Here is a 26,320-nt window from a genome sequence, read left to right as displayed (position 1 = left end):
AGCCTACAGGAACACCACCACCCATCCCCAGTACAGAGCACTGTTCTGCATGCCTTCAGGAGATGCCCAAAAAAATTTCATTACTTTATTTCAGGTTGTCTGAAACCTGCCATTAAGTATGTGAAATGAAGTTACCGTTTAAGCTGCATCCACACATGTGCACATAGGCATACAGTAGGTACTTTCATACTGCCTTCTTATGTGTAGCGCACATACAGTATTCATTTTACTTTGTGTAGCACATGCAAAAGCCCAACAAAAGTCAAAGCTGTTACATGGTAATGGTGCAATTATCGCCATAACACGGTGGTTGGGTTTGGCAGTGTTTATTCCCGCTGTGTATTACCTGAGGCCTGTTGTCTGGTAATGGTTTCCCTGTGTAATTTCAGAATATATTTTGAAGGGTTCATTATCCATATTTTCTACTGTGTTGAATAGCCATTCTGTTATATTCATAGCACAGAGGAGCCTTTAGGGTTTCTTTGGGCTGTGCAATACAGTTCTCAAGCAGCTCCCAGACTAATTATTGAGCTTTAACCACGGACTGTGCAATTGTGGAGTTCAATATCTTCACACAGCTGGTATTAATGTGCTCAGTGATCAACTCAGCTGAATAATGTACTGTCTGTCTGCATAGTTTTAAAATGCATTGTAATGCTTTCATTATTCTGTTGGGTGAAAACATTTCCAGCTTTACAGTGGGGTGAAAACATTTGGGAACCCCTGGTTTAAATGTCTCTTACAATGAATCTTTATGTGATCAAAAGCAAACATGAACTCTAAATGGTACAGAGTTAAACATGAGACCTTTCTACAAAGATTGCTTTTTATTTTAATTTTTGGCAGGTTATAAATTATAAAAAAGGAAAAGGGCCCTGTGCAAAAGTTTTGGAACCCTTTTGGATTATTCTTTGTTACGTTTTTAAATGGTTAAAATGTTGTACTGTAAGTTTCCCATTATCTAAACTTTAAACAGTAGTGTGCTGTCTCATTTTTTTGCAGTAATAATTACAAACTTTCCAAGACCGTTACTCAGACTGCATGGAGATAATATGGCTGGTCAGTACATACGTACATAAATCATAAATAGACTATAAATAGTGAATGGTATTCTGGAATCACATTCAGAGGTAGATTTTTGGCTGGCGGGATAAGGGGTGCACCGTACCGTGTTCCTGTCTCTCAACCAGAGCTCCTGATGGCCTTTCTGTCATGGTTCCTTGGATGAGAGGTGGGCTACAGTGAAGATGACGGGGGTGCTTGAGCTTCAGAGGCAGTGTGGCACAGGTGGAAGGGGTGAGAGTTGGGGGTTGGTGCCAGGAGGCAGGGCTCCCCCTCCACTTCGAAGAGCAGAGCTTGTCTGCTTTGTAAACCCAGACTTCTGTGGTATCCCCTGGAGTGCAAATGCACAGTCTCTCAGTCAGGAATCTCGTCCATCTGCACCACGACAACACATAAATTAGAGGCCCAATTACTGTTCTTCTGGAAAGAGAGAGAGAAACAGAAATAGAGAGAGAGGGAGACAGAGGGGGGAGGGAGAGAGACAGAGAGATATGATGATGGCTTTCTCTGGAGGTTCCAGAATTATTTCCCCTTTCTTTCCATGTCTGATGTTCGGTGGGTATCAGTAAGAGAGTGGAATAAATAACGAAATGCCGGTGGCTTTCAAGGCGTCTCATCAAGTCATCAAGTGTTGAAATATTAATATCCTCACATGTGCGCCCATACAAACACACGCATGAATTAAAGCCAAAGCAGCCCTAGGCTAGCAATGGGACCTCCACGCACGAGTCATTTCCAAAGAAACCACACTGCAGCTTAGAGCTGTTTTTTTTTAATGGCGTCCTCAAATCTGACGATGGCAAGGTTTCCCACGGCTGGGAGTTTTGTTTTAGGCCTTCATTAAGCCACTTAGAACGAGGCAGTGTGGAATCTTAAGCAGACGCGGTTGCTCCACGTTTCTCATGCCGTTGCAGTCTGTTGCCTTCCCCGGGTTTTTCCCCCTTAAATGGGGAGTGCTCTATGATTCCAGTGATGATCTGAGGAATCCCCAGGAGAAGGCATTAGCTGGAGAAAACACAGAGATTGAAAAGATTCTCTCATAGACCTCTGGGCAAATCAGACGGTGTGCAGTGTTGTGCCAACACATGACAATCTCCAAGCAGATGACAGATTTATGCTCGTCAATGTGTGCTCTTTATTGTGTCCGCTGACTTTCACATAACCTTCTTCTGAACTCAGTTGGGAATATGAAATGGTACATGCTCAGTTACGCGCAATAAAAGTCCTTCCCGAGCAGAGTTTGAATAACTACATTACTGATGCAAGCTGCTTTTTTCCATTTTCACAAAATTCATGGCTTTCAATTTCAAATTTATACAACCTTTTTATGAATGTGGAGAACTATGTTGCTCTAAGGCAAAACGGCATTTTGTGTGTGTAATAACTTGTGTGAGTCACTGTTTAGTTTGCAAGGCAAAAGATCAGTACAGTACATTTTTATAGTTGCATAGAAACATAGCTGATGCAATGGTTTTCTCTGAAAGTTTTGATAAATATGCATGCCTGAAATGGCAAATGCATTTATATGTAAAATATACTAAACATGAACTGGTTATTTTCAGCCTGTGTTTTATGGGGAAATTGTTGATTAAACCTTGTTTGTCCCTGTGCACTGTAGTTGAGAGACACTGTTAATCTGCACACATTATGCTGCCCTGAAAGCAGTCCTTGTGTGTCCATCCAACCTCTTACATAACGGGCCAACAACGGGCTTTGCCATTGCGTCATCTGGTCACTGACAGATGTCAACGAGCACACACACGCCTGCATGTCCCCTTTTCGGTGGTCAACTTCATCTCTGTCCGAGTGAGCGCAGGGACAACTCCGGTGTTTGGCTTTACCTTTTTTTAAAGATCAGATCACAGGTTGGATGAAAGGAATATGATGCGTATATGTGTGAGATATGATCAAAAAGACCTTATACGAGCAAACTGTTGAGTGAGTATAGGAGCCTGCTTGGATAAATGGGTAATTCCATTACTGTCTGAAGGAGTCATCCATGTGCTGCCATTGAGACAAACACAGTTTGGCACCTTTCAGCTCCAATGGCCTATCCTCAGGAGCGCTCAGATGTACATGGTCCAGGCCTGTGAGCGGTTAAGCCTTCAGCATAACTGCAGTATTATGGCCACGGTTGTTCCACAGTGTCAAACATGATCTCCATCCTCTAAGGTCAGGTCGGTCCGGTCATTGGTTCAAGAGTTCAAGGCAATTCTAGTCTAGAATGTGATTAACCAAGCTGTTTCTATTGGGTTTTCAGTAAGTGTGAAGAAGGGAAGGTGTGTGCGGATGCAGAATAATTACACGTACAAAGCAAGGATAAATCCAAGCATAAGGGAAATTGCCTACACTCTGCTGATGAAGAACAGTGTGGTCAAAATGTTTTTCCTGTGCGACTGCAAAATAAATTCACACCCTGGAGGAACAGCGATAAGTCGCTCCTCACACATACAAAACCAAAGCACCTCCTTTACTCACAAAAATGTGTTAACAATGAAAGTGTCATCTTAGGCCATCCGAATGCTTTGATTTTCAGATAAAGTAGACCAGCTACTTAGCAAAACACAAACAGGGCAGGATTCATAGTGCATTGTATGCGAAATGGAGCGATCACCTCCGGTAAGACTGAGAAAATTATCAATCAGCTATCTTTCCAACAAGCAGCTGATTAGAGTAGCTTTCAGAAGTCGCAGCAGAATTTTAGTCGACTTTATACTCTTGTATTATGTCAACATTGCACTTTGAATCCTCTCCAAGAGATGCTCTCTGGGTACAAATTAACGGCTTGCGCTTTTAAGCAGTGACAGAATAAACGCTCACACTAAGAAGACTCTTATCGTGAGGCTGATTTCAGCGGTTTTAAGGGGGTTTTCAGGGTGCCGGGGGAACCTCCCCTTCTGCGCTGCAGTAATAGTAAAGCACGGGGTTCAGGGATCACAGGGAATGCGAGAGCGGGTGAACACTGGCTGGTTACCGGGTGATAGAGAAAGGCGTGTCAGTGCAAGGCGTCCCGCACATGAGGTCAGCCTGTTGATGATGCCTGAGACAGAGCTGGAGATTCATCCCCAACATGGATGCCACTCTCAGAAGGAAAGAGCAGCGGACTGCTGCCTCCCTCTTCTGCTTCTGCGTATTCGCGACATATTCTGTGAACTTTCTCATGCTGAAATAAAGCCACAATCAGTGCCGCAGCACGGTCTAAGACACGCACTTTGATGTGATGCGTAAGTGGGCACTGGGGTGGAACATGGCAGGAAAATGTGATGAAAGGCACAGCAGCAGAGGCTGCTCTTCTGAATATTTGTATCTTTGAAGTGGTAGACAGAAAAAAACGTCCCTTTTTCCGAAGAACGAGACTGGGCAAATTGTGGTCAGCAACTACGGGAAGGTCAAGTGCAAGTCAAGGCTCTCCTTCAGAGAGGAGGCCTAGCAGATCATAATCAAAGTTGATAATTGTTTAAATAAACATTGGCTTGCTGATTCACAGCACTTAAACATGGGGCTTTCTGTCAGGCAGTTTTGAGAGTTCTTAATCCGTTCTGTAACCTGAGCCTGTGCAGCTTGAAGTGAAGACACCCATTCTTATTCACTTATTCTCTGTTGGCATTTTCTGGCACTTTTATTGATAACTTCATATATTTAGTAAAATCCAACCTTTACATTAATACCACTCGTCTCTTGAAATGATATTCAAAGTGCATACATTCAAGCTTTGATCTTATGTTTGCTTTGCCACCGGTAACGTCCCTTCCATACGCTTCTTCTGTCCAATAGTTTTTCTTTTGAATTGAACTCAGAAGGGAGAAGGGGGCTCACAACATGTGTTCCTAGTTGCAGAGTTATACTCCCTCCTTACAGGCTGGGTTAATAGGCAGTTCCAGGACTGTGGTGCATAATTAGCAGGACAAATAATAGTAAACAAGACTCAAACACCATGTTGTGGAAAGAGAGATGCAACTTTTTTCACAAATTCTCAGAACTAAAACTAAAAGGCTTATCGTGGTCTTAATTGCGGCTCACAATTCAATGTTTTTAGCTAGTGGAATAACACCTTTAAGCTGTTCTAACCACAATATTTTTTGATTCAGCATGTTTTTGTTCTGTCTCCTCTGCTCCCCCTTCACTTGACAGTGTCTAGCCTGTAACCTCTAAGAGGGTATGCAGCCACACCTGGCTCTTTGGAGGAGGTGCATCATCGAGCGATATGTTCACACAGTAAAAAGGGAAAGAGGTTTAATAAATGTCCATGAGCCCAGAGCGGGCCGACATGCAGCCCCCGAGCGATGCCTGGAGGCCTCAGCCGCAGCTCTGCACTGCCCCCTGCTGGGCAGCCCCTGCGCATGCAGCTCCTCCTGCTAGACCAAGGCCAGCCATAATTACAGTGTGCCCAAGCTGTTGTGAGTGCATGTCAGAACAAATTATGTAAGTAATGAAGCTGAAAATGCTATGGGAGTACAAATACAATGCCCTGTTAATATTCATACAGGGGAAGCAAGAAAATAAAAACACAACAGTGCAGAGCTAATACACAGAAGCGAGTTGCGGCAGCACAAAAGCCCACAGAGAAATGACTCTAATCTCAGAGATCATCAGACTGTGACTTTTCTGCTCATTTCAATACCCGCTTCGAATCCCCTCTGACGAGTTACACTAACCTAATATTACACAAGAGAATATACCAAAGTGTGAAGGATTCCTCTTATTAGTGACGATCTTATATCCATCGCAGCATGCTTAAATAAGACTGCAGTGTGTAATTGACAGTAATGCAGTGCATGTCACTCTCTACTGCATTTGCTAAATGAAATGAGGGCTAATGCAGCATTTACAGGGTGGATTTTGGTGACTATCACTGCAAACACAGCTACTCGGGGTCTCTGAAGGCCTGGGACCAGTGTAACACAGTGAATCACAAAGCTTCTGGTATTAGCTTAGCGGCTCAGCTGTTTGATACAAAGGACAGCCCTTAGGCTTGCCTGAGGGACAACAGCATTTTCCAAATGACCCACCAGCAGCCTCCCGGTTCGGTAGAAGCCGAGAGATGGAGGTTGATTGAAGCAAATTAATTTTGTGTAGGTGAGATGTGCTGAGGCAATACAAATCTGCGGCTCCATGAATGTTCAGAACACTGCAGAACAACGTGGCAGAGAGTGATTGCAGAAATTGAAGTCATTAAGTATTCTAGCAGCACTGGCTTCTGTTTAGTGGTTATGCTTGTCTGTCTATGTTGTGTTTAGAAAGCTTTTAATATTCCAGTCATATTTTGTTTTCTTTATTTATCTTTATTTATTCTAATATTGCCATGCTGGTAAATGTGTATATACGTACTGTACTGTATTTCTTTTCTACGCTTACGCTTTTATATAATGGTTACCACATTTATCTTTCAAAATTTCACGAAAGAAAGACAAAACAAACTTTAAATTAATATATTTTTAATGGCACTATGTGTTTTATGGTAAATGTATTCTTCCGCTGAACAGTAGATTATTGGTGGCTAAGCAATGGTATTGTGAACATTAGCTAGCAGTAATGTATCCTCACGCCACTATCGAAGCAACGGTACTAACATATCCCCACTGCACTAACCTTAGCTAAGCAACGCTATTGCAATAATGTATCCTCACTGCATTAACATTTGTTATAGATATTTATCTGGACACTGCCGAATAACGTGCAGTTATTGAAATAACTGATAGTGTCATTATCGATCATCATTTGCTTTGCCTGGGTTTGGTGTTCTTGTTGATATTTCGATCCAAGGATGTTGCCTAAGTTATTTTACTTTGGTAGGCCACTAGAGGCGAGATGATGATAACGTTAAGTTACATTAATTTCAATTACAAAGTAGATAACGGTGATCTACAAACACGGAGTAATTTTAAAAGTTGTATGAACATTCCATTTAGCCGTGCATATATCGTGGATATTGGCACGGCTGGAACGCTGCCTGACCAATAGAGACAATGGACCGAACCTATCCGTTGTATAATGGCAATTAAAGGAGTTATTTTTTATTAGAATTAGCATTAGCTCACCAACCACACATGGGTGCAGTGCATCCAGTGTGATGTTCCCTGCTATACTGGCTGGCTCGATCCACACCTGCTTCTATGTGGCATGTCTCTGGGTCCATGCATCTCCATGCTTTTCTGAGCAGCCCAGGCCTGCTTGGACACACATCTGTGCAAAACAAACCCACTGGTCTGATTTCTACAGTCCACAACAGCCTTGAATGGATAGCTTTTGCTTTTTTCAATCCAATTCAAAAGGTTTTGTTTTTTTTCATGGACAGGGGCATTTCTATTGGGGAGGAATGGTGATGGAAACATTTTATGTTGACGGTTTAACATTTTGCTCAGGTTTTCCCCCCAATGAAAGTCCTTTCACAGTGGTTGATTGGTTTGATTGAACTGTTCTACTGAAAGCCCTTTTGGCGTCAATGCAACGTAATGGGCAATGCAGGTGGCTCTGGGTATTGTTGTTTGAGTAACCAGAAAGGGACAGTATGCTGTTCTTCGATTGTGAAGGCTCAGATTTTCACGTTGTGTTTTGCCTTATCAGTAACAGTAATGCAAGTGTTATTTTTACATAGGCTTTAAATATAATGAATATACAGTAGGTTTTATGAAAACCTGGATGGAAGAAAAAAGTCTTTAGTACAAGCTTATTGAATGTGTCTGGGCGTGGAATTCTTATAAAGTAAATATCAACAGTGATTGAACATGCACTCAGTGAGCACTTTATTAGGTATTTATTAGATTTATTTTTTAGATTTATTAAGTGTTCTGCTACTATAGCCTATCCATTTAGAGCTTTGACATGTTGTGTGTTCAGAAATGCTCTTCTGCATACCACTGTTGTAATGCATGGTTATTTGCGTTACTGTCACCTTCCTGTCAGCTTTGGCTCAGGAGATCAGCAGTTTTCTCTGAAACCAACCTGTCTGGCACCAACTATCATTCCAAAGTAACTTAGATCACCTTTCTTCCCCATTCTGACATTTGGTTTGAAAAACAGCAGAACCTCTAGACCACATCTACATGCTTTTATGCATTTAGTTGATTGGCTGATTCAATATTTGCATTAACAATTGGTGTAATAAAGTGATCACTGAGTGTATAATTCAGTATTTCTTTTTTCTGAGATATGCTATATTGCTTGTATGTTTATTTCAGCAATACTAATAATGTTGTTTGCTTCTGGCCTGTTTCCTTGGATAAAGAAAAACTATTCCAAGTGCATTTGTATGTTCTTCCAATGTTATACAATGTTTACTGAATTCAGGTAACAAAGTAAATTATTTATTTTGCAATTTTGTAATTGTGGTAGTTAGATAACCCATTGTGTGGAGGCCCTAGTGAGTCTCACTTTGACAAAAATAACTAAGTTAAAAGTAAAACATTGTCTGTTCAGTGTTGTACGGCCATAAACAGTTAGGTTTTTGCAGTCATTGGACAGAGACACCTGTGCCTTCTTTTGAGCGTCTCAGTGGTTGCTGATCATAAGAAATGTTAGCCTATGCTGGGTGCTTTGTGCTGAGTTTTTCAAAGGGCAAAAAGATCTTAGACATGATTTGTATCTATGAAAAAGATACCCCAAAGAGTACACTGTCTATGGTCACTGTTGTAAGCATCAAGTGGCTTTTTGAATGTGTGGCATTCACCTCTTTGATAAGGTTTTCGCCGCTTTGGTTTGCAGTGCGGCCCACAGTGGCATGAGTGAATTTCACTCCTTCTTTCATGGTTCTCTGGTGATCCAGATCATGATCGTTCCTACAAATTTCACCATCAGTATTTTCAGAGTTTGCTTGAGTAAATTCTGAAAATGTCATTTGAATAAAAATCTTTTGCACTACAATAAGTGATTGTCTTAACAAGCATTTTAGTCTTGTAATAAGACTTAAGATCTCAAGTAGAAAATATTAGCTTGTTTTAGTTAATGTTTGCTTAACGACTGACATTTTCTTATTCCATTGGCAGATTTTGAGATGAGATTTGCTTAACAAGTGAAATTGTTGTATTCCATTAGCAAATTAGTCAAACTTACCTCATTGGCAATATTTGAATCTTATTTAGCAAAAATGTCAAAGAAGTAATGTTTTGAGTCTCAGTATATGGAGGAAAGCCAAAGAACCCCTTTTCCTGAGAGTGGAAATGTATTATTTTTCAAATTTGGATATAATTTTTAAAATAAAATATGGATTAAAATATGTATTAAAAAAAAAATGAAAAGGCAAACATGCAATTGTCTGACCTGCTGAAACTTAAAATGAACTTAAAAAACAACTGAAAGCTGAGCTTTTGGGTGCTGATACTATGGATGTATGTCACCAAATATACATCTAGTACCAGTACCAATTAATTTAATTTTTTTTAAATCCTTTAACCTTTTATGGTGAAAGAAATCTCTGGTAGTTTTTGATTGTCGCTTCACGCATCAGTTTGAACTGTGTTTGAAGGTCTTTGATGTGACAGGTGTCTGCAAGGTTCTGACACTTTTCTCTGTCCCTTTTCTCTCTCTAGCTCAAATCGAAATTATTCCCTGCAAAATCTGCGGTGATAAATCATCCGGAATCCATTATGGTGTGATTACGTGCGAAGGATGCAAGGTAAGCGCCGTCAGAATGTCAGCGTAATGTCTCTTCCTCTCCAGTTGACAATACTCTGAACCTCTCCTTGTTTTCTTGACTGCTTGTCTTTGGAAAAGCTTTGAAAGCCCTTTGTAATTTTCTGCTTGGATTCTGAAAAGAGTAAAAAAAAGCCATATTGAAACATAAAGCAACAAAAGGGAAATGGAAGTTTTTTATAACACTGGTCAAATACTCGTTCCGCAATAAGGATGACACAGCACTCAATCACTCGCTGGACAAAAGTTATTTTGTTTGTCTTTTTGAAGCCAAAGTTTGATGTTTATGCTGTGAGTGCAATGCTGTCACGCGATTTGGGACATTTCTGAATAAATAACACCACTAGATAACATTTCTGGATAGATAACTCTTCATTTTGTAAAATGAACTGTTTTTCCTAGCAGCGACAGTTGCGTGGTCTGATCTGAAAACATATTTTGCAGGGTCCCCAATACCTTACTGATTCAGGGAGGAAAGAATGGCTTTTTGTATTTGCATTCGCTTCGAGTCACCTGCTGAATTAGTATTCAAATAGCGGCCACTTTACCTTTGTTCATCCGGTGTGAGAGACAGGGCCTCTCTCGCTGTTGCACTGTGCTCCCTCTCTTATGCAGAATACGGGCTGAAGCACAACATGCTGCTGAATAAACTGCTGAAATGGGGCTTTCATGATTGCTCATTACATCAGGCACAGAATCATTTAATGATTTGTGCAAGTACAAGAGTTTGGACCATAAATCACAGCATTATGAAAAAGTCCTTCTTGTCAACAGTGTTTATACCCCACTACCATAATGGCTTCCATTAGATAGCAACTTGGCAGCTGTCAGCTGTTTTCTTGTAATTATACAGCCATCGAGCAACTAATTAAGACATATGTGTATCGAGCAGTGGAATGGGGTATGTAACTGATGCGCTGGAATCAATTCATTAAGTAGGAAATTGTCAAGAGATGGAGCATCAGATGGGTGTGCTGCCCTCACACAGCCCTGTGACCAAGCTGTGTAAGGCGCTTTCACACCAAGTTTGTTCAACTGTTTTATTCAAACAGAAGCATGGAGCTATGGGGAAAAACGTGTGCAGCTACATAGTAGTATCAGGATGCAAATTAAAACAATCAAATCAAGACTGCCTGGTGTAAAATGCAGCTATGACCAACTTGAAATACCACCTACCAGATGTTTCAAAACCTAGCTTGAGCTGTTTTTACACCAGCAGGGTGGTTTAAAATCTCTTCTCTCTGTGAGTTTGTGATTTTAGTCCATCTGATATTTTTGTGGTGTGAATGTAATTGAGGTTCATATGGAGGGCACTGTATGCAAATCACAAACCATTTAAAGTCAGTCAATTAATTACGTCATATCTTTAGAGAATCCACTAACAAGCTCAAAGACAACCAGTCCTATCTTATCCATTAAGCTAAAAGATAACCAGGTGTGCATTCAATATACAAACCAGTCACACAGAGCATTCAAAAGAACAACCACACTGATGTTCAGCAGCAAAATGCTTCCAGTACAACAGAACAGTACAACGATGATTATTAGAAAAGGGAATGCCTTCATGAAGCCCTTGCATTCCAAATTGCAATGAAACACACTTACAGTAAGAAGTTAAATTCAGCTTTACGTTACTGGAGAATTCAGCAGTTACAAACGTGAACACACGTGAGGCTGTCTTGAGTTTAATTAAGTGAAATAATTTAAGAACAAATGTTGATTGAATCCAGGCCTGTATGTTTGTCATCTGCATACCACTTACTATATTTCTGCCATATGATTTGTATTTAAAGTGAGTTATGATGTGGTTTTAATGGTTGTAAATGCCAAAACAGTTTAGCGCATCGTGGCACTCTGCCATGCTTTTACTGCAGCACTTTCAAACATGAACTCCTTTTGAAAATGACACTGTGCTGTACATGCCTGATAAAATGTCACTATTTGACAGATCAGTGCTGTGGGTTCTGGAGATTCAATAGCCAGCTGCTGCAGGTAGTTGTCTAGCAAGACGGATAGCAATATATTGTGGTTTGATGGCAGTATCAAGAAAGCATTCAAGCTCAGGCAATATTATTGGTACATTTATGAGTCTACCTCTATCTACACCTGAATCATTACATGTTATTTAGCTGATGCTTTTATCCAGAGCGACTTACAGTTGATTAGACTAAGCGGGGGCCAATCCCCCCTGGAGCAATGTGTGGTTAAGGGCCTTGCTCAAGGGCCCAACAGCTGTGTAGATCTTATTGTGGCTACACTAGGGATTGAGCCACCAACCTTGCGGATCTCAGTCATGTACCTTAACCACTGCCACACTGCTAGGATCAAATGCTGCTAGGAAATAGTTGAATACCACGATGTGTGGATCATGAATTTATACACATGAAAAAGAAGCGTGAGAGGTGTGTAGTGTCCTCGTATTGTGAAGTGTGAGGTGTGTGAATGTTCTCGTGTTGTGAAGTGTGAGGTGTGTAGCGTGCTCTTATTGTGAAGAGTGAGAGGCTCCCAGTTCTCACGAGTGTCCGTGTGTCTCTTCCTGCAGGGCTTCTTCAGGAGAAGCCAGCAGAGCAACGCTGCGTACTCCTGCCCCCGTCAGAAGAACTGCCTGATCGACCGCACCAGCCGTAACCGCTGCCAGCACTGCCGACTACAGAAGTGCCTGGCGGTGGGCATGTCCCGTGACGGTACGTACAGGAGAGTGTGGGCGTGCCTGTTCTCTGGTCAGGGATACACTAACATTCTCAAGGTGGCTTTTAGACAGCAGGCTCAATTAAACAAAAACTGCTCCAATAAGCTTTTATCTCTTATTATTACTAGTATAACCCTATTTACTGCAGCTTTTGAATATGTAAGGGACAAAATACACAATGTTTTTCATGTGGCAGCCAAATTCTGCATACCCCTGCTGCGTGACCCTTACAGTGGCACTGGAAATTTCATCATTATGAGTAATAAGCCTATATCCTATATCCTCCCTAGCATCTATGTTAAAATGTCAGTCACATTTTGTTGTCTGTGCACTTTGAGTATCGTTTCCCCTGTATGCTAATGCTAAGACTTTGATTTTGTGTTGTTGCACACAGTTTGTGCAGTGTGCCAGGGTCAGCTTGTCTTTAACTGGTTTCAAACATGGAGTATATTTTGGAGTAGCCTATATTTTCACTCACACTACCGGATTTACCTGTGTAGAATTTGTAGCCTACAATAGGCAACTTGTATTTCAATTCAGGGAGGAAATAAACAGCTAAGCGGTGCAACGTGAATCCGGGTGATTCTCACTCCTCTCCAGGAGTCCTTATTTCCAGGAGACTCCCTGAGACGTGGGATGCCTGGCTCCTGCGTACTCTAGTTTAGCGCTCTTCCATGCCAGCTTGGATGACTCTTTACAGTACAATGAACATACACCCATGGAATAGATCTTTCATTTGATACCAAATCGTAAACTTCCTCTGCAGCGGCATTCTGATTAGCTTTGACTATTCTGAATTCAGTAACCAGCTGACTAGCCAGCTAGTTAATGGGCGAGTACCTTCCAGTGAACTTCTGTATTTAATAATGGCCGTGTCTGCCATTATTTCTGATTCATGTTAGATGGTAGAGGCATATGCGAATTAGCGTCTTACGTGCATTTTTGATGCCGAAGAGAAAAAAAAAACTGCAGCATCAACAGGGTTGTGTTGTGCTTGCTCTGTGGTGGGCTATATCCAGGCGCTAGCTCACAGAATCAGGACAGGCAAGGTGACTTTTTCCTCTCTCCACACTCAGTCCCGTCTGCATGGCACCGCCTCTCTGCTGAGACTGGCGGCATCGCCGTGTGCTGCGTGCTGTAGGCTCCTGGCTGCTGCCGGGGTGGGAGAGATAGCGACTATAATTGGTGACTTAGAGTGCAGGGTTTAGCCTGTTTTACATCAGACATAACGCAGGGTTTTATACTTCTGTTTCATGTCTGATTGTAAGCTACGTTTAGCTATTTATTATTATTTGTTTATGTGGGGTTCACTCATTCAGGCAGGGACAACGAATGTATCTCCCGAGAATAACTAAGATTAGGTTAATACTTTGCCAATTCAAATATTAGGAGTTTTTTCATACATTTTCGTGGGATACATTTTAATTTCCTCCCCTCAACTGAAGAAAATAAATAGTTATTGAGATAATTCACCTCTTTCAATCCTCTTTTCTAATAGATTTCCATATTATGTGTTCTCTCCCAAATTGGAGGGACTTTGTGAAAAAAGAGGAGAGCAACTAATATTTTCAATACATGTGTACTGCACATCACTGACTTTAATCAGAACGCACCCTTTAAAATGCTGGACTGGGTGTCTTTTGGAAGTCTGTTATTTTATTTGAGGAGGACTACTGTAGCTGATCCAAAATATTAATGTCTATTTAATGTTTCTACCTTTCTGTGTCTGCCATTTCATGAAAATATATTTCAAATATTTAGAATGATGTATTTATAATGTGTTATACCATATTTTAGAAGATTTTTGAAGTCAATCTTTCTTTGTTCACCCCTGGGAGATGCTGTTCTCACGTAGATGCTGATGCAGGATGTATTTAGCCAGACTGGGAGATGTTGATCTTACACAAAATGTCTGCAGGATGTTCTCAGGCTAAGCAAAGCTGTTCTAGGAGACATGGGCTGCTGTCATATGTGTACTGTAAGTCTATTCTAAGGGACTGTTACAGGGCTCATACGGCAGGTTGTAACTGGTATCATGTGTGTGGGTGCGTGTGTGCGTGTGTGCCTGTGTGTGTGTGTATGTGTGTGTGTGCGTGCCTGCATGTATGTATGTGTGTGTATGTGTGTGTGTGTATTTGGCTGTGTATTCGTGTGTGTATGTATGTGTGTATTTGTATGTGTGTATGTTTGTGTGCCTGTGTATGTATGTATGTGTGTATTTGTGTGTGTGTGTGTGTGTGTGTGTGTGTATCTGGGTGTGTATTGGCGTGTGTGTATGTGTGTGCCTGTGTGTGTGTGTGTTCTCCCCGCACAGCGGTGAAGTTCGGCCGCATGTCTAAGAAGCAGAGGGACAGCCTGTACGCGGAGGTGCAGAAGCACCGTCTGCAGCAGCAGCAGCGCGACCACCAGCAGCAGCCGGGGGAGGCGGAGCCCCTCACGCCCACCTACGGCCTCTCGGCCAATGGGCTGACAGAGCTGCACGATGACCTCAGCGGCTACATGGACGGCCACACCCCCGACGGAGGCAAGGCCGACTCGGCCGTCAGCAGCTTCTACCTGGACATCCAGCCCTCGCCCGACCAGTCCGGCCTGGACATCAACGGCATCAAGCCGGAGCCCATCTGCGACTTCACCCCGGGCTCCGGATTCTTCCCCTACTGCTCCTTCACCAATGGGGACACGTCCCCCACCGTGTCCATGGCAGAGCTAGGTGAGGGTGCGAGGGGGGCGGGGGGGTGATGGGGTAAAAAGGGGGTTTGGGGGGGGGGGGCTGGGGGAGAGCACAACCGGGGGGCAAATGAGACAAAAGGTGGCTTAAAATAGCAGGAATTTGGAAGACTCATCTCTCAAACTCATTAGCGAGCGCATTTTTTGTAATTAGTTTCCGTTAATTAGGGCCAATCAGGATCCAGCAGGGCACATGCCAGGGGAAATCATTTTTGAGGCTCCCAAGTGTTTTGGAATACTTTTCTTCTTGTTTTTTTCTGTACATTTTATACATTTTACTGTGAATTACATTGTGTTACCCTTCCACCTGTCCCCTCTCTATTTCATTCAGTTTGAATCAGGCTGGCTCCGTAGCTGTGCAGACTCATACACTAAAGCCTCAGTGAAGGCTTTGTAAACATATACAATGTAGCTGTACGGTCCCATTATGAACTGCTCACATTCTCTGTGACTAGGCTGGCTATAATCAGGTTCTACTGCTGTTGTTTTCCCAGAACATCTGGCCCAGAACATCTCCAAGTCCCACATGGAGACGTGTCAGTACCTGAGGGAGGAGCTCCAACAGATGACCTGGCAGGCGTTCCTGCAGGACGAGGTGGAGAACTACCAGAACAAGGTACTGTGCAGCCGCCCTCCAAAGCTAGAGGGCGCCATTACTCCAGGCCCCGGCTCAGGTCACACTGCTCAGGTCACAAGCAGCCTAGTGACACAACCTTGTGAATTCCATTTCTTTTCCAGCCCCGGGAAGTCATGTGGCAGCTTTGTGCCATCAAAATCACGGAGGCCATTCAGTACGTGGTGGAGTTCGCCAAGCGCATCGACGGCTTCATGGAGCTGTGTCAGAATGACCAGATCGTGCTTCTGAAAGCAGGTACGCTGCACCCGAAGCCAAAAAAAGGTGTGGGGCTGAGCCATCCCAACAAACATGTTGTTGGACACTGCCATTTTCACAAGGCTGTTTTTTCAGAACTGCCATTTTCAGTGAATGAAGCGGGGAAACCACAGAAACACTCTTATAGAGTGTGTGATATTTCCTTCCTTTGCCCTTTGGCGGTACTACCGCTGCTGTTACCGTGAAGCATAGAGTGCTGTGTGACATCAGCAACTGAGGAGGTGGTTGAGCCACGACCTTAGTTTCCATCCGTACAATGCTGTCTATGAACAGGGTGGAAAAAGCCCCCTCGAACCAGCAGACACATTGCATATATCAAGGACATTCATGCAATGTTTTGTTTGGATTATTTTCACAGCACAATAGCCATTATTAGAGAATTACTGACATAGGTAGATGCAGTTCAGCATTTTAAACCATGACCATTCCATCATTCAATTAAGACAATTTAAATTACACCCATTTCTTCCTTAATACAGGTAGGCCTGTGAACAGCAGTATTTATACATTTGAACTGTCGATAGAGCAATGGTCTCAACAAAATGCTTCACTTACATTAAGGCATGTGGCCCATTCTTTATATAAAGTATAATTTTCCACGCGTTTGCCAGGTAATCTACTGCTCTAGTGTGTAAACATGTTATGTGTGTGATGTGGTGTATTCTGCAGGTTCTTTGGAGGTTGTGTTTGTGAGAATGTGTCGTGCGTACGACTCACAAAACAACACAGTCTATTTCGACAGCAAGTATGCTGGGCCAGATGTCTTCAAATCATTAGGTGAGTGTTTATCCATTGTGAGTGTATGCATGTATACAGAATGTTTGCACGTGTGTGAGTGAGTGTTTTTTGCATCCATAATATCTGCTACAGGCTGTCAGCACCTCTCTCCCTCTCTGTCTCTCTATGTTCTCACAGGTTGTGATGACTTGATCAGCTCTGTCTTTGAGTTTGGGAAGAACCTATGTTCTATGCACCTGTCCGAGGACGAAATTGCCCTGTACTCCGCATTTGTGTTAATGTCTGCAGGTAAGTATCTGTTACAATGCCTGGCCACAGAATTATGGCCATAAACAAGATACTACTCAGTAGCCCTGTCCTTGCATCCACACGTCCACTATCAAAATGCCTGAAGTCAAAATCACTGAAATACTGCTGTCACATCCAGAACATCTCTTCACTGTATGCAAGCGCCTTATACCACAACAGCACTGGTTTTTAACATTATTTTCAGGCATATCATTCGTCATGTAATGGCATCTGATTGTGTTAATATATGTATATTTATAAGTTTTCTGAAGGATAGTAAAAGCAGTGTTCCAGCCCGCTGTGACCTATGACCTATGACCTCTTGGTGACAGTTGCTTGTGATGGTTTTGGTTGAGCAGTCCTGTCCCTTCCCTAGATCGCTCCTGGCTCCAGGAGAAGGTGAAGGTGGAGAAGCTGCAGCAGAAGATTCAGCTGGCCCTTCAGCACATCCTCCAGAAGAACCACCGGGAGGACGGGATTCTTACAAAGGTACCGGTCCCCAAGCTGCCGTTTGTACCATTTAGATATTTTATTTTGGAGATACTGCGTGTTATGCAGGTACTGCTTTTGTGAGTGTATGTATGCTACAGAAAGGCTGTGTATTAATAATGTGTATTAAGGATTCCAGAAGAATTTCACACTTGAATCCTCACTTGATTCACGCTTACGTAAATGTTAATCTGGGAGTACTCCTTAAGCACAACCCCCCCCCTTCAGTGTCTGTAGAATCACACACACACTCTTTTCCCTTCACTCTGTTCTTTTTACAGTTTATGTAGAATCACTCTCTGGTCTCTTTACAGTTTATGTAGAATCACACTCTCTCTGTTCTCTTTACAGTTTATGTAGAATCACTCTCTGTTCTCTTTACAGTTTATGTAGAATCACTCTCTCTCTGTTCTCTTTACAGTTTATGTAGAATCACACTCTCTCTGTTCTCTTTACAGTTTATGTAGAATCACACTCTCTCTGTTCTCTTCACAGCTTATGTAGAATCACACTCTCTCTGTTCTCTTCACAGTTTACGTAGAATGACACTCTCTCTGTTCTCTTTACAGTTTACATAGAATCACACTCTCTCTGTTCTCTTCACAGTTGATATGCAAAGTGTCAACACTGCGAGCTCTATGCAGCAGGCATACAGAGAAGCTCACGGCTTTCAAAGCAATATACCCGGACATTGTTCGCACCCACTTCCCCCCTCTGTACAAGGAGCTTTTCGGCTCAGACTTCGAGCAGTCCATGCCTGTGGATGGGTAACCGCCTCAGGCTGGGGAAGCTCTGTCCACCACGCTGGAGGAGGCGGAGCCAAATCAATCCCAGACACTTTACTGGTGCACTTCCCAGACCGGGACAGCCAATACGCTGCACAATTCGGGGATCGTGGTGGGCCTTTTATTTTTGTTCCTCTTTGCATTGTTAAAATTTTGTTCTTCTTTTGTTGTTATTGTTTTCTTAATTATATGCGGGATTCTTTGTCCGCATGAAAAGGAGAGGTAATGAAATGTCAATGTGATTTTCTTTCAAACTGAACTTGGCCTTTATATGCATATATTTTCAAGGTGTTCCTCAAAGCTGACTTGGAACAACCACTTATATAATTTGTCATTGGTTATGTAAATATGTATTTAAATTGAAATAAAAAATAGTGCTAATATCACGAGAACCATTCCCAATGTCTACAACAGTTAAAAATCTGTAATTTCTTGCAGTGTTAAAAGTTGATGTTGCACCTTTATCACAGAGAAAAGGACGATTATACAAACACTTTGTGTGGAAATGTAGCAGTAATTTACCCCAGTACGTTGATGAGGAGCTATATGCATGTCCTGGTCAAGTTCAACCCTTTACCTTGTAATTTAGTGTTTTACTGCCGTTTTGTTTGAATCACTGTGCTCAGAATGCAAACTTCCGGTGACAGGGGAAAGGCAGAGAGAGAGCACAGTGCCATTGAGTTTGGTCTGCCTGCCATGGTGATGTAAAAATGCACCTTTTTACGGACAATCGTCTAAATGTAGAATTCTGGTAATTCTAGTTAAAAAAGAACTTTAGCTGTCACAAACCATCCTTCATGGTTGCATAGTAAAATCATGTAAGGCCGTCTGCTTTAAATCCTTCAATGGTGAGGTGTCCCAGGTAAACTTGGGGGTACTGATAGATTTAAAGGGTCCACCTGTTTTTTAAATGTGCTACAGGGTATACAGTAGTAAGTATTTACTATACAGAAAAAAAATGTTTTTAGATTCTATTTTAAATAACATGTATGATATTAGCAGGTAGACTATTCTTTATTGTTGAATTGATAAGGCACTTTTATTTGCACCGTTCTTTTATTTAAGACTCGCGTAATACCTAGTGATGTGTTGCATGTGTGGAAGAGATACCGGTTTTACCACAGTTATACGAGGCTAGGACTGAGAGAAATTGATGCAGGGTTTTTGGCTATGAGATTACATGAGAAGCAGATAAGCCACTTTTAATCCATTCTCCTCAATCAGTGAGAAGAGCTGTCATCATTCTCCACAAACGGCTTCCCAAGAGCTTGGTGTAGCTGTCAGTGGTGATGCCAGGAAATGGAAACTGGGTATTGGGAAACAAGAGGCAGTGCTACACCATGCCTGAGGCTGTTTTTGGAGCTCCCTTTGCATTTCTGCTAAGACCCCTGAATGGCAGAGTACATGTTCAAATACACTATACATTTTCTAGGGGCTGTTGCATAACCAGATGTAACTTGTAGGTCCTGTCTAAGTCCGCAGGTGGTCTGCCCACTAATCTCCAACCACAGTGTAGAGAGGGATCCGGTGTCAACTTTTTGTGATAAAAATAGGATCTACAGTGAGATGTGAAGTGAGCTTGCAGTGACTGGGCAAGTGAGTGAGCAAAGGAACAAGTCAGTGAGTGTGTGAGGCAAAGAGAGAGATAGTGAGTGAATGAGTGAGTTGGTGAGTGGGTGAATGAGTTAGGGAACAAATGGGAAAGTTAGTGAATACATGAGTTGGATCCCTGCACTTGCCTGTATATCACATCTTACACGGCTCCAAGCAGGCAAGTGTATGAACTATCACTTAATATAAAACTGCAGCAGTGGTCTCAGCTGCCTTTGCCATTGTCCTAAAACAAAAGTATATTTAGAAAATATTGAGTCTCTGCAGTTCTGTCTGCTGAAAAGACACAACCTACCATTTGAAAATAGTCCCTTGTGAAGACTACTTCGCATTCAAAATAGAGGCTTTAGGATTGACTGGAGCTGATAAATAATCCCAGAAACGAAACATTAGCTCTTCAAAAATTACTCTCATTCTGTTAATTTGAGATGTTTTCCCTAAACAAACTGGAAGCTATACCAATCTGAGCAATATTATGTCTGTGAGACTCACTGATAAACTCCACATTTCTGGGGAGGGACTGCCAAGGGGTGATATGTGGTGTATTAAAGAAAAGCATCTGCCTGGTCTATTTTCAGATATGTACTTGAGCTGTGAGTTTTCCGGAATGACAAAGATGTGTTGTAAAATAGTGCCACCTAGTGGCTACAGACAATGTAGCAGTCCTGGGGAACAGGGGATGTGCTTAATCTCTGTTCTGATTAACCCCAACAGTCCAATTCCTTGTCAACTGATCCAATGAGACTATTTCAGTTTAAATCCTTTCGTGTTCGTTTGTGAGTGCAGTGTATGTCTGTGTCTGTGTGCGAACACTTTGGTGATTGCTTCTCTACAGTAAGTTCTCAGCCAGCTCTGATGTATTGCCATTGGATGGTAAAGGAAAAGAGAAGGAAACAGAATGTTAAAAGCCTTGTCTGGTTGTAAAGGTTCTATTTTTATAACCCATAGTAAATTACATGAGAGACAGGTGACAAACAGCACTTATAGTATTCTTGCAATACAAAGAATAGGAGTAATTTGTGTAAATAGGAGTAAAATTGTAATATGAGTGCTTTCACAAAATGCTTTGCTGTTGTTTTCTTGCTTGTGTTGTGGTCCAACCTTACCATTTGTACCTTATTGTGCCATAGTAAATAGTTGTGCTAGGTTTTTCAAGTTTTATGAAGATGGACAGTGTTGTGTTTTGACATTCCAGGAGCCAGGATGTTAGCTTTTGGAGTTGTGGCACCAGTGAGGCTTTTTGGTTTGAGAGATCACCATACAGTTGATTTTTATTTTTCAGTTTTTGCACATTGTCTTCATTCCTCTGCAGTGCAATATGTACATGAGTCCACTGTGGTGTACTGTTAACCCTCAGGGAAGTGTGAAAGAAAATAAAAACAGTTGCAGTTACCGTTGAAAAGAAGGTTTTGTTTCTTTTCTGTTCATTATGATTTCTTATTCTCATTTCAAATGGAATGTTAGTGATACAAAGGGTAGTGAGTAAGAGAAACAGCTTTGAAATCTGTATGTGTCATGGATGGAAAACAACTGTCTTTGGGGGTTGACTTGAGACTCTAGAAGTTATGCATACTGAAATTATTTTGGATTGTCCTTAAGTATGCTTTTGACACTCAGATAAGGAGAGCACATAAGCATATTGGTGTAGAGTGTGATAACAAATGGATAGGCCCAGGGTGCAGTTCCTTGTATTATGATCTAAGAACAAAACAAGCCTATAGATTATCTTTCCTCAGCCGGTTACTTTAAATCATTTTTTTTCTCCATATTAAATATACTTTCAGTGTTGGTATACAGTATGTACTGTAATACCATTCAGGCAAATTCAGTTTCCAGTCATACCATCCAGCTTTGTGACACTACATTTTATTTGAATGCATTTGTCATACTTCCTTTGGAAACAGTTTTAAACAGTATTATTCTATACACATGTTTTGGTATAGATGGAAAAGGAAGCAATACTTTACTATGCGCAGTATCAGCTCCAGAATCCCTGTGTTTACTTCCCTGTGCCATCTGGATCGCAGACCTGTATATAGAGTAGCTACCAGCATCTACATTCTTAAAGTTTAGAAACACGCTCAAACTGTGAATGACAATCCATGTACATGTACCTCCACGTAGTGGAATATGGGTTCTGAATTAGAAAATTAATGCTCAGGGAAAAGTTAATTAATGTATATTAGAGTAGTGAGGTCATTTTGTGGAAAATGTTTTTCTCTAGGTACGCACTTGATCTGACATACATGCTTAGCTCTTTTGGGAGAAAATAATCCTATACTTTTCATTCAAGATGAGGATTACATTTGAAAATAAGATGAAAATATGTCCTCTTCAAAGTACAGGGTGCAAACTGGTGCCTGGCATGCATATTTCAAGTGTTGGTTTTCAGTTCATGCAAGGGGGGTGTATTTGTAGTGTTGTTTTTGTAATATTCCTTGATTATGCGCCATCCTGAAAAAAAATAACTTTGCTGGATGCTATTAACAGCAAAGCCCATGTTTGTATTATAGCACACTATTTTAACATCATGTGTATGTTGCAAGAAATCTTCAGTCTGTCAGCTCATCTGTCAGCCATACTGTTAGAGACACTGATAGCCTGTTTGATGGGGCACTCCGGATGAGGTACTCCGGATAGCGGTAGCATCCTTGCTGCCGTGTATTTAGTCAGATCCTCCTGGTATTTAGGCCACTCCTCTCTTGTACCTGCCAAGAATTTCATGTTTTTGGGGAAATTAAAGTTTTCTAATGTTACCTAATGCAGCTGATCGGGAGTAGTTTCTCTTTGAGCAAGTTATCACAGAGTCACTCTATGAGTGATTTTGGGTTTTACTGGCGTAAACATTTTTTTTTCAGCTTAGTGCCAAATGAATCCCCCTTCTGTGCCTAGCACAGTGATAGATTTTACCCTTTGTGCAAATCTTGTACATTAGCGATACGGGTTTTAGAGAGGCGCCATTGCTGTTGAAGCTGTTGAACAAACAGTGGTGATGCACGCTTTCATACTATCTGGTGCTAAACAATGTCTGCTTCGCATACCCACTCCATCATAAAAAACTATACATTTTTACCAACCATTTCTTTTCAATGTGTTCTTTCCAACATTTGTGTATCTGCTGGCTTTCCGATCCATGTAACTCTGCTTTAAATGGAGCAAAAGCAATATCAATCTGAAAATGAGCAAAGACAGAATGCTTTTTCATTTGTTTTTCAAATTAAGGCACCTCTTGCCCCTTGGTGCCCAAATGTGGGATGTTTCAAATCATGGCATCCTGTAAATATATCATTTCCTCAGACATTTTCGTGAAAAACTTTTGTTTTATTTTGCCTAAAAGGTAAATTGTCTTTCTATTGCAGGCTTGTGTGGTATGTTTACTTTTTATTGCAGCAGATGACATCTGGATTTGTCTCAGAGAGGATTGCAGGTTTCTAAATGGTACCCATCCACCCATACTCAATCAATTATTTTGATTAGTTCAGCAAAAATGGCAATTTACTACTTAGATAAAATGACATGGTTCCAGATTTGACTTTTGCTCTAATAACAGTGAATGATGCCTTTGTTCGTTTGTGCTTTCTGCTTGTCAGGTGAAAATGCATGAAAGCAATATTTAAAGAAATGAACTGTGGACTAAGCATTGCTTACTAGCATTGTGTGTGTGTGTGTGTGTGTGTGTGTGTGTGTGTGTATATATATATATATATATATATATGTGTGTGTGTGTGTGTGTGTGTGTGAGAGAGAGAGAGAGAGAGAGAGAGAGAGAGAGATGTAATTCTGTCTTTCACACATAGGATGAGCCCCAGACAAGGCTTCTGTACTGACTTAAGAATGACAGGGTCAGGTGGTAAAACTGTAGTCTTTTTCCTTAATTTCTCTTCATTTAAAAAAAAGTGTTTTCCAGCATATTTAACAATAGTCTAATTTTCCAAAGCACAGCAGGCATAGCAATGACAAAAAGTAAAGAGCAGTTTTCAAATAATAAAAGAACAACTTCTAGCCATAACCGAATGTAAAGCAATAATATAAGTGTTGAATTATTAATTTTGTGCATAGGTTTTAGACACCTGCATGTAAATACCTCGTATTTATCACATATGGTTTGGTTTTGTCTTATTTTGTTGGTTTGTTTTCCCTGATGTTGTCATTTTTTCTTTATTATATTTGACTGGTTTTGCTCCTATGTTGGGGACAGAACTTCGGATGGCCTGTACGCATACTTTCCCCTCTCTCTCTGCTTTTATTTCACAATATTTAATGTTATTGATCACATGTGTAGAGGTAACTTTATAACTTCTGTCTGTATAGGTAAAAGGAAGATACTGCTATAAACAACTTCTCAGTCCAAATATTTATCTGTTTATTCAAGACATCATGCTGTACAATATATCTGTTTTAGTATATTACTCTTTTAGAATTAGTTTGATAGCGGTAGGGTGTGCTGATTTTTTATTTAATTTTTTGTGTTATTCTGATGTGAGGTGAAGTTACTTTTGTGAACAAAACCTTGATTCCTAGGCTAGGCCACCCTATCTGTCCTGTTTATTTCACTGAGTATTGATGTATAATTAATATTAGAAATAAATAAATAAATAATTATGAATAATGATACTGATAATAGTGAGATTATTGCAATACCCAGCTAGTACCTGTATCAGTGTGCTAGTATTGGGATGAGGCTTTCCTTTCTTTTACTTCTCTCTTTAAGATTATTAGCAAAGGGAGTATCAGTACATGGCAGATTCACAATACATGTGTTTCCAAAAAAGAAAATATACATTAATTTGTTTTTTTGTTTGTTTTTTTTTTCAGAAAAAGCAGTATAGTGTTTCTTTTCATCTCAGTGGTAGTCCTTATTGTGAAAACTGCTGGTTTGAGCTAAAGCTCCAAACCAGTGGCAGAGCTGGCCTCATAGGGCATAACTGAGAATGTACCTCAATGTTTGTCAGAAGCTGGACATTACTGCAGTCCATACCTCAATTCCGTTTTTTGGGGGAAATAAAATTCAAAGAATAATAAATGTCCTAATAAAACTTAATTAAGCTCTTCTTCATCAAATTTGACTCTCTTTCAACAATAAGCAGTGTGTCCATCACAATCAAAAGGGTATATGCCCCTTATACTAAGTATTATCTTAAAGACATGTAACAAAAAAATCACCTATGGAGGTGTCTCATTCGTATTTCTAAAATCAGCCAGAACATGCTCACTCGTAATAAGTGGTAAATTTCAGTCACAGTGTTTCATACAGGATTCATACAGATTTGAAACAGATTTTTTGTTTGTTTGTTTTTTTCTGAATATGTATCGAATGAATATGTATGTGTACTCATGAGTCAGTTCACTCTAATTTTGTATTCCATCTTCCTTAGGAACTTGTTTTCCATGTTTTTTTTTAACTGATAAGACCATTGAAACTAGTTTTACTTTGATACAATATATTGTATATTTAAGTCTGTATAGAGTAATGCAACTGCAATGTACAATATACATTTCTAAGTCAATGAGCATGAACTGGGCAGGTGACAGCAGACTGAACACCAGATTAAAATGAACACATCAAATGTACTATGAATGTTCTAGTTGATATTAGCAAGCTAAATGAGATGCTTGGCTCAGTTAACACTCATATCTGAAAAGAATGGACAATCCTTGTTGGTGTGTTTTAAGTTGGTTGAAATTTAAGTGTTTCTTTTGACAAAGTTGACAAATGCATTGTATTTTAAATATGCAAATGTGTCTTACTACACATTTGTATCTCTTTGAGGCTGTTTTGTTAAATATAAATTCAAGGGAGGTTGTTCTGTGCTAAAGCAGTATAATCTGTGGATAACTTAAACCAGGATTGTGTGTATTGCAATTTTTTATGTCACGTTTGCTACTGATCTTAAAATGAGGACAGAATATTATGTATGTTTTTACCCAGCCCATTTTAATTCTCATTAGGACTTGTCTCTTCATAATAGTAGTTTTGCTCCTTATTGTCTCATTCTTAAATACATAAAAAGTATTTTGATTCATTTTGTAAATACAACTGTAAAGAAAATAAGAAATTTAATGTTGTCTTTTAAATACTTTTCATTCTAATATGAATGTTGTTATATTGTACTTAGAAACTGTACCTTTAATATTACCTTTATTAAAAACACACTGGACACATCGATTTAAGATGTGCTTCATGTGCTGTTACCCATAATAAAAACGACAGCTTGTAATGGGCTCTTGTCATTTGTCTACTTAATTTTGGTGTCTGGTTTTATTTAGCAGCTTATGATGAAATACCATGGTGATACTAATAAGGTGTACACTGAACATTATTATTATTATTATTATTATTATTATTATTATTACATATCAGTACACTCAATGCATCTTCCTCTCTGGTACACTTCATTTCAGTTCTGAATA

At 40.6% G+C, this 26,320-nt stretch overlaps 1 protein-coding gene across 1 annotated transcript in view; it reads left to right on the top strand.

Moving 5' to 3' along the window:
• The window catches only part of LOC133130620 (nuclear receptor ROR-alpha A-like), a 53,249-nt gene extending 27,140 nt beyond the window's left edge, over positions 1–26,109 (top strand). Inside the window, exons 2-10 of the mRNA XM_061245319.1 lie at positions 9,588–9,673; positions 12,233–12,374; positions 14,694–15,089; positions 15,601–15,722; positions 15,845–15,977; positions 16,668–16,775; positions 16,914–17,024; positions 17,401–17,513; positions 18,120–26,109. Coding sequence (XP_061101303.1) covers positions 9,588–9,673; positions 12,233–12,374; positions 14,694–15,089; positions 15,601–15,722; positions 15,845–15,977; positions 16,668–16,775; positions 16,914–17,024; positions 17,401–17,513; positions 18,120–18,284 — 1,376 coding nt within the window. The 3' untranslated portion in view covers positions 18,285–26,109. The remainder of the gene's footprint in view (positions 1–9,587; positions 9,674–12,232; positions 12,375–14,693; positions 15,090–15,600; positions 15,723–15,844; positions 15,978–16,667; positions 16,776–16,913; positions 17,025–17,400; positions 17,514–18,119) is intronic.
• The last annotated feature ends 211 nt before the right edge of the window (positions 26,110–26,320 follow it).

Source organism: Conger conger, chromosome 6 (genome assembly GCF_963514075.1).
Source record: "Conger conger chromosome 6, fConCon1.1, whole genome shotgun sequence".
Classification (NCBI taxonomy): domain Eukaryota; kingdom Metazoa; phylum Chordata; class Actinopteri; order Anguilliformes; family Congridae; genus Conger; species Conger conger.
The sequence above is the reverse complement of the archived record's forward strand: the minus strand, read 5'-3'. Positions and strand labels throughout refer to the sequence as shown.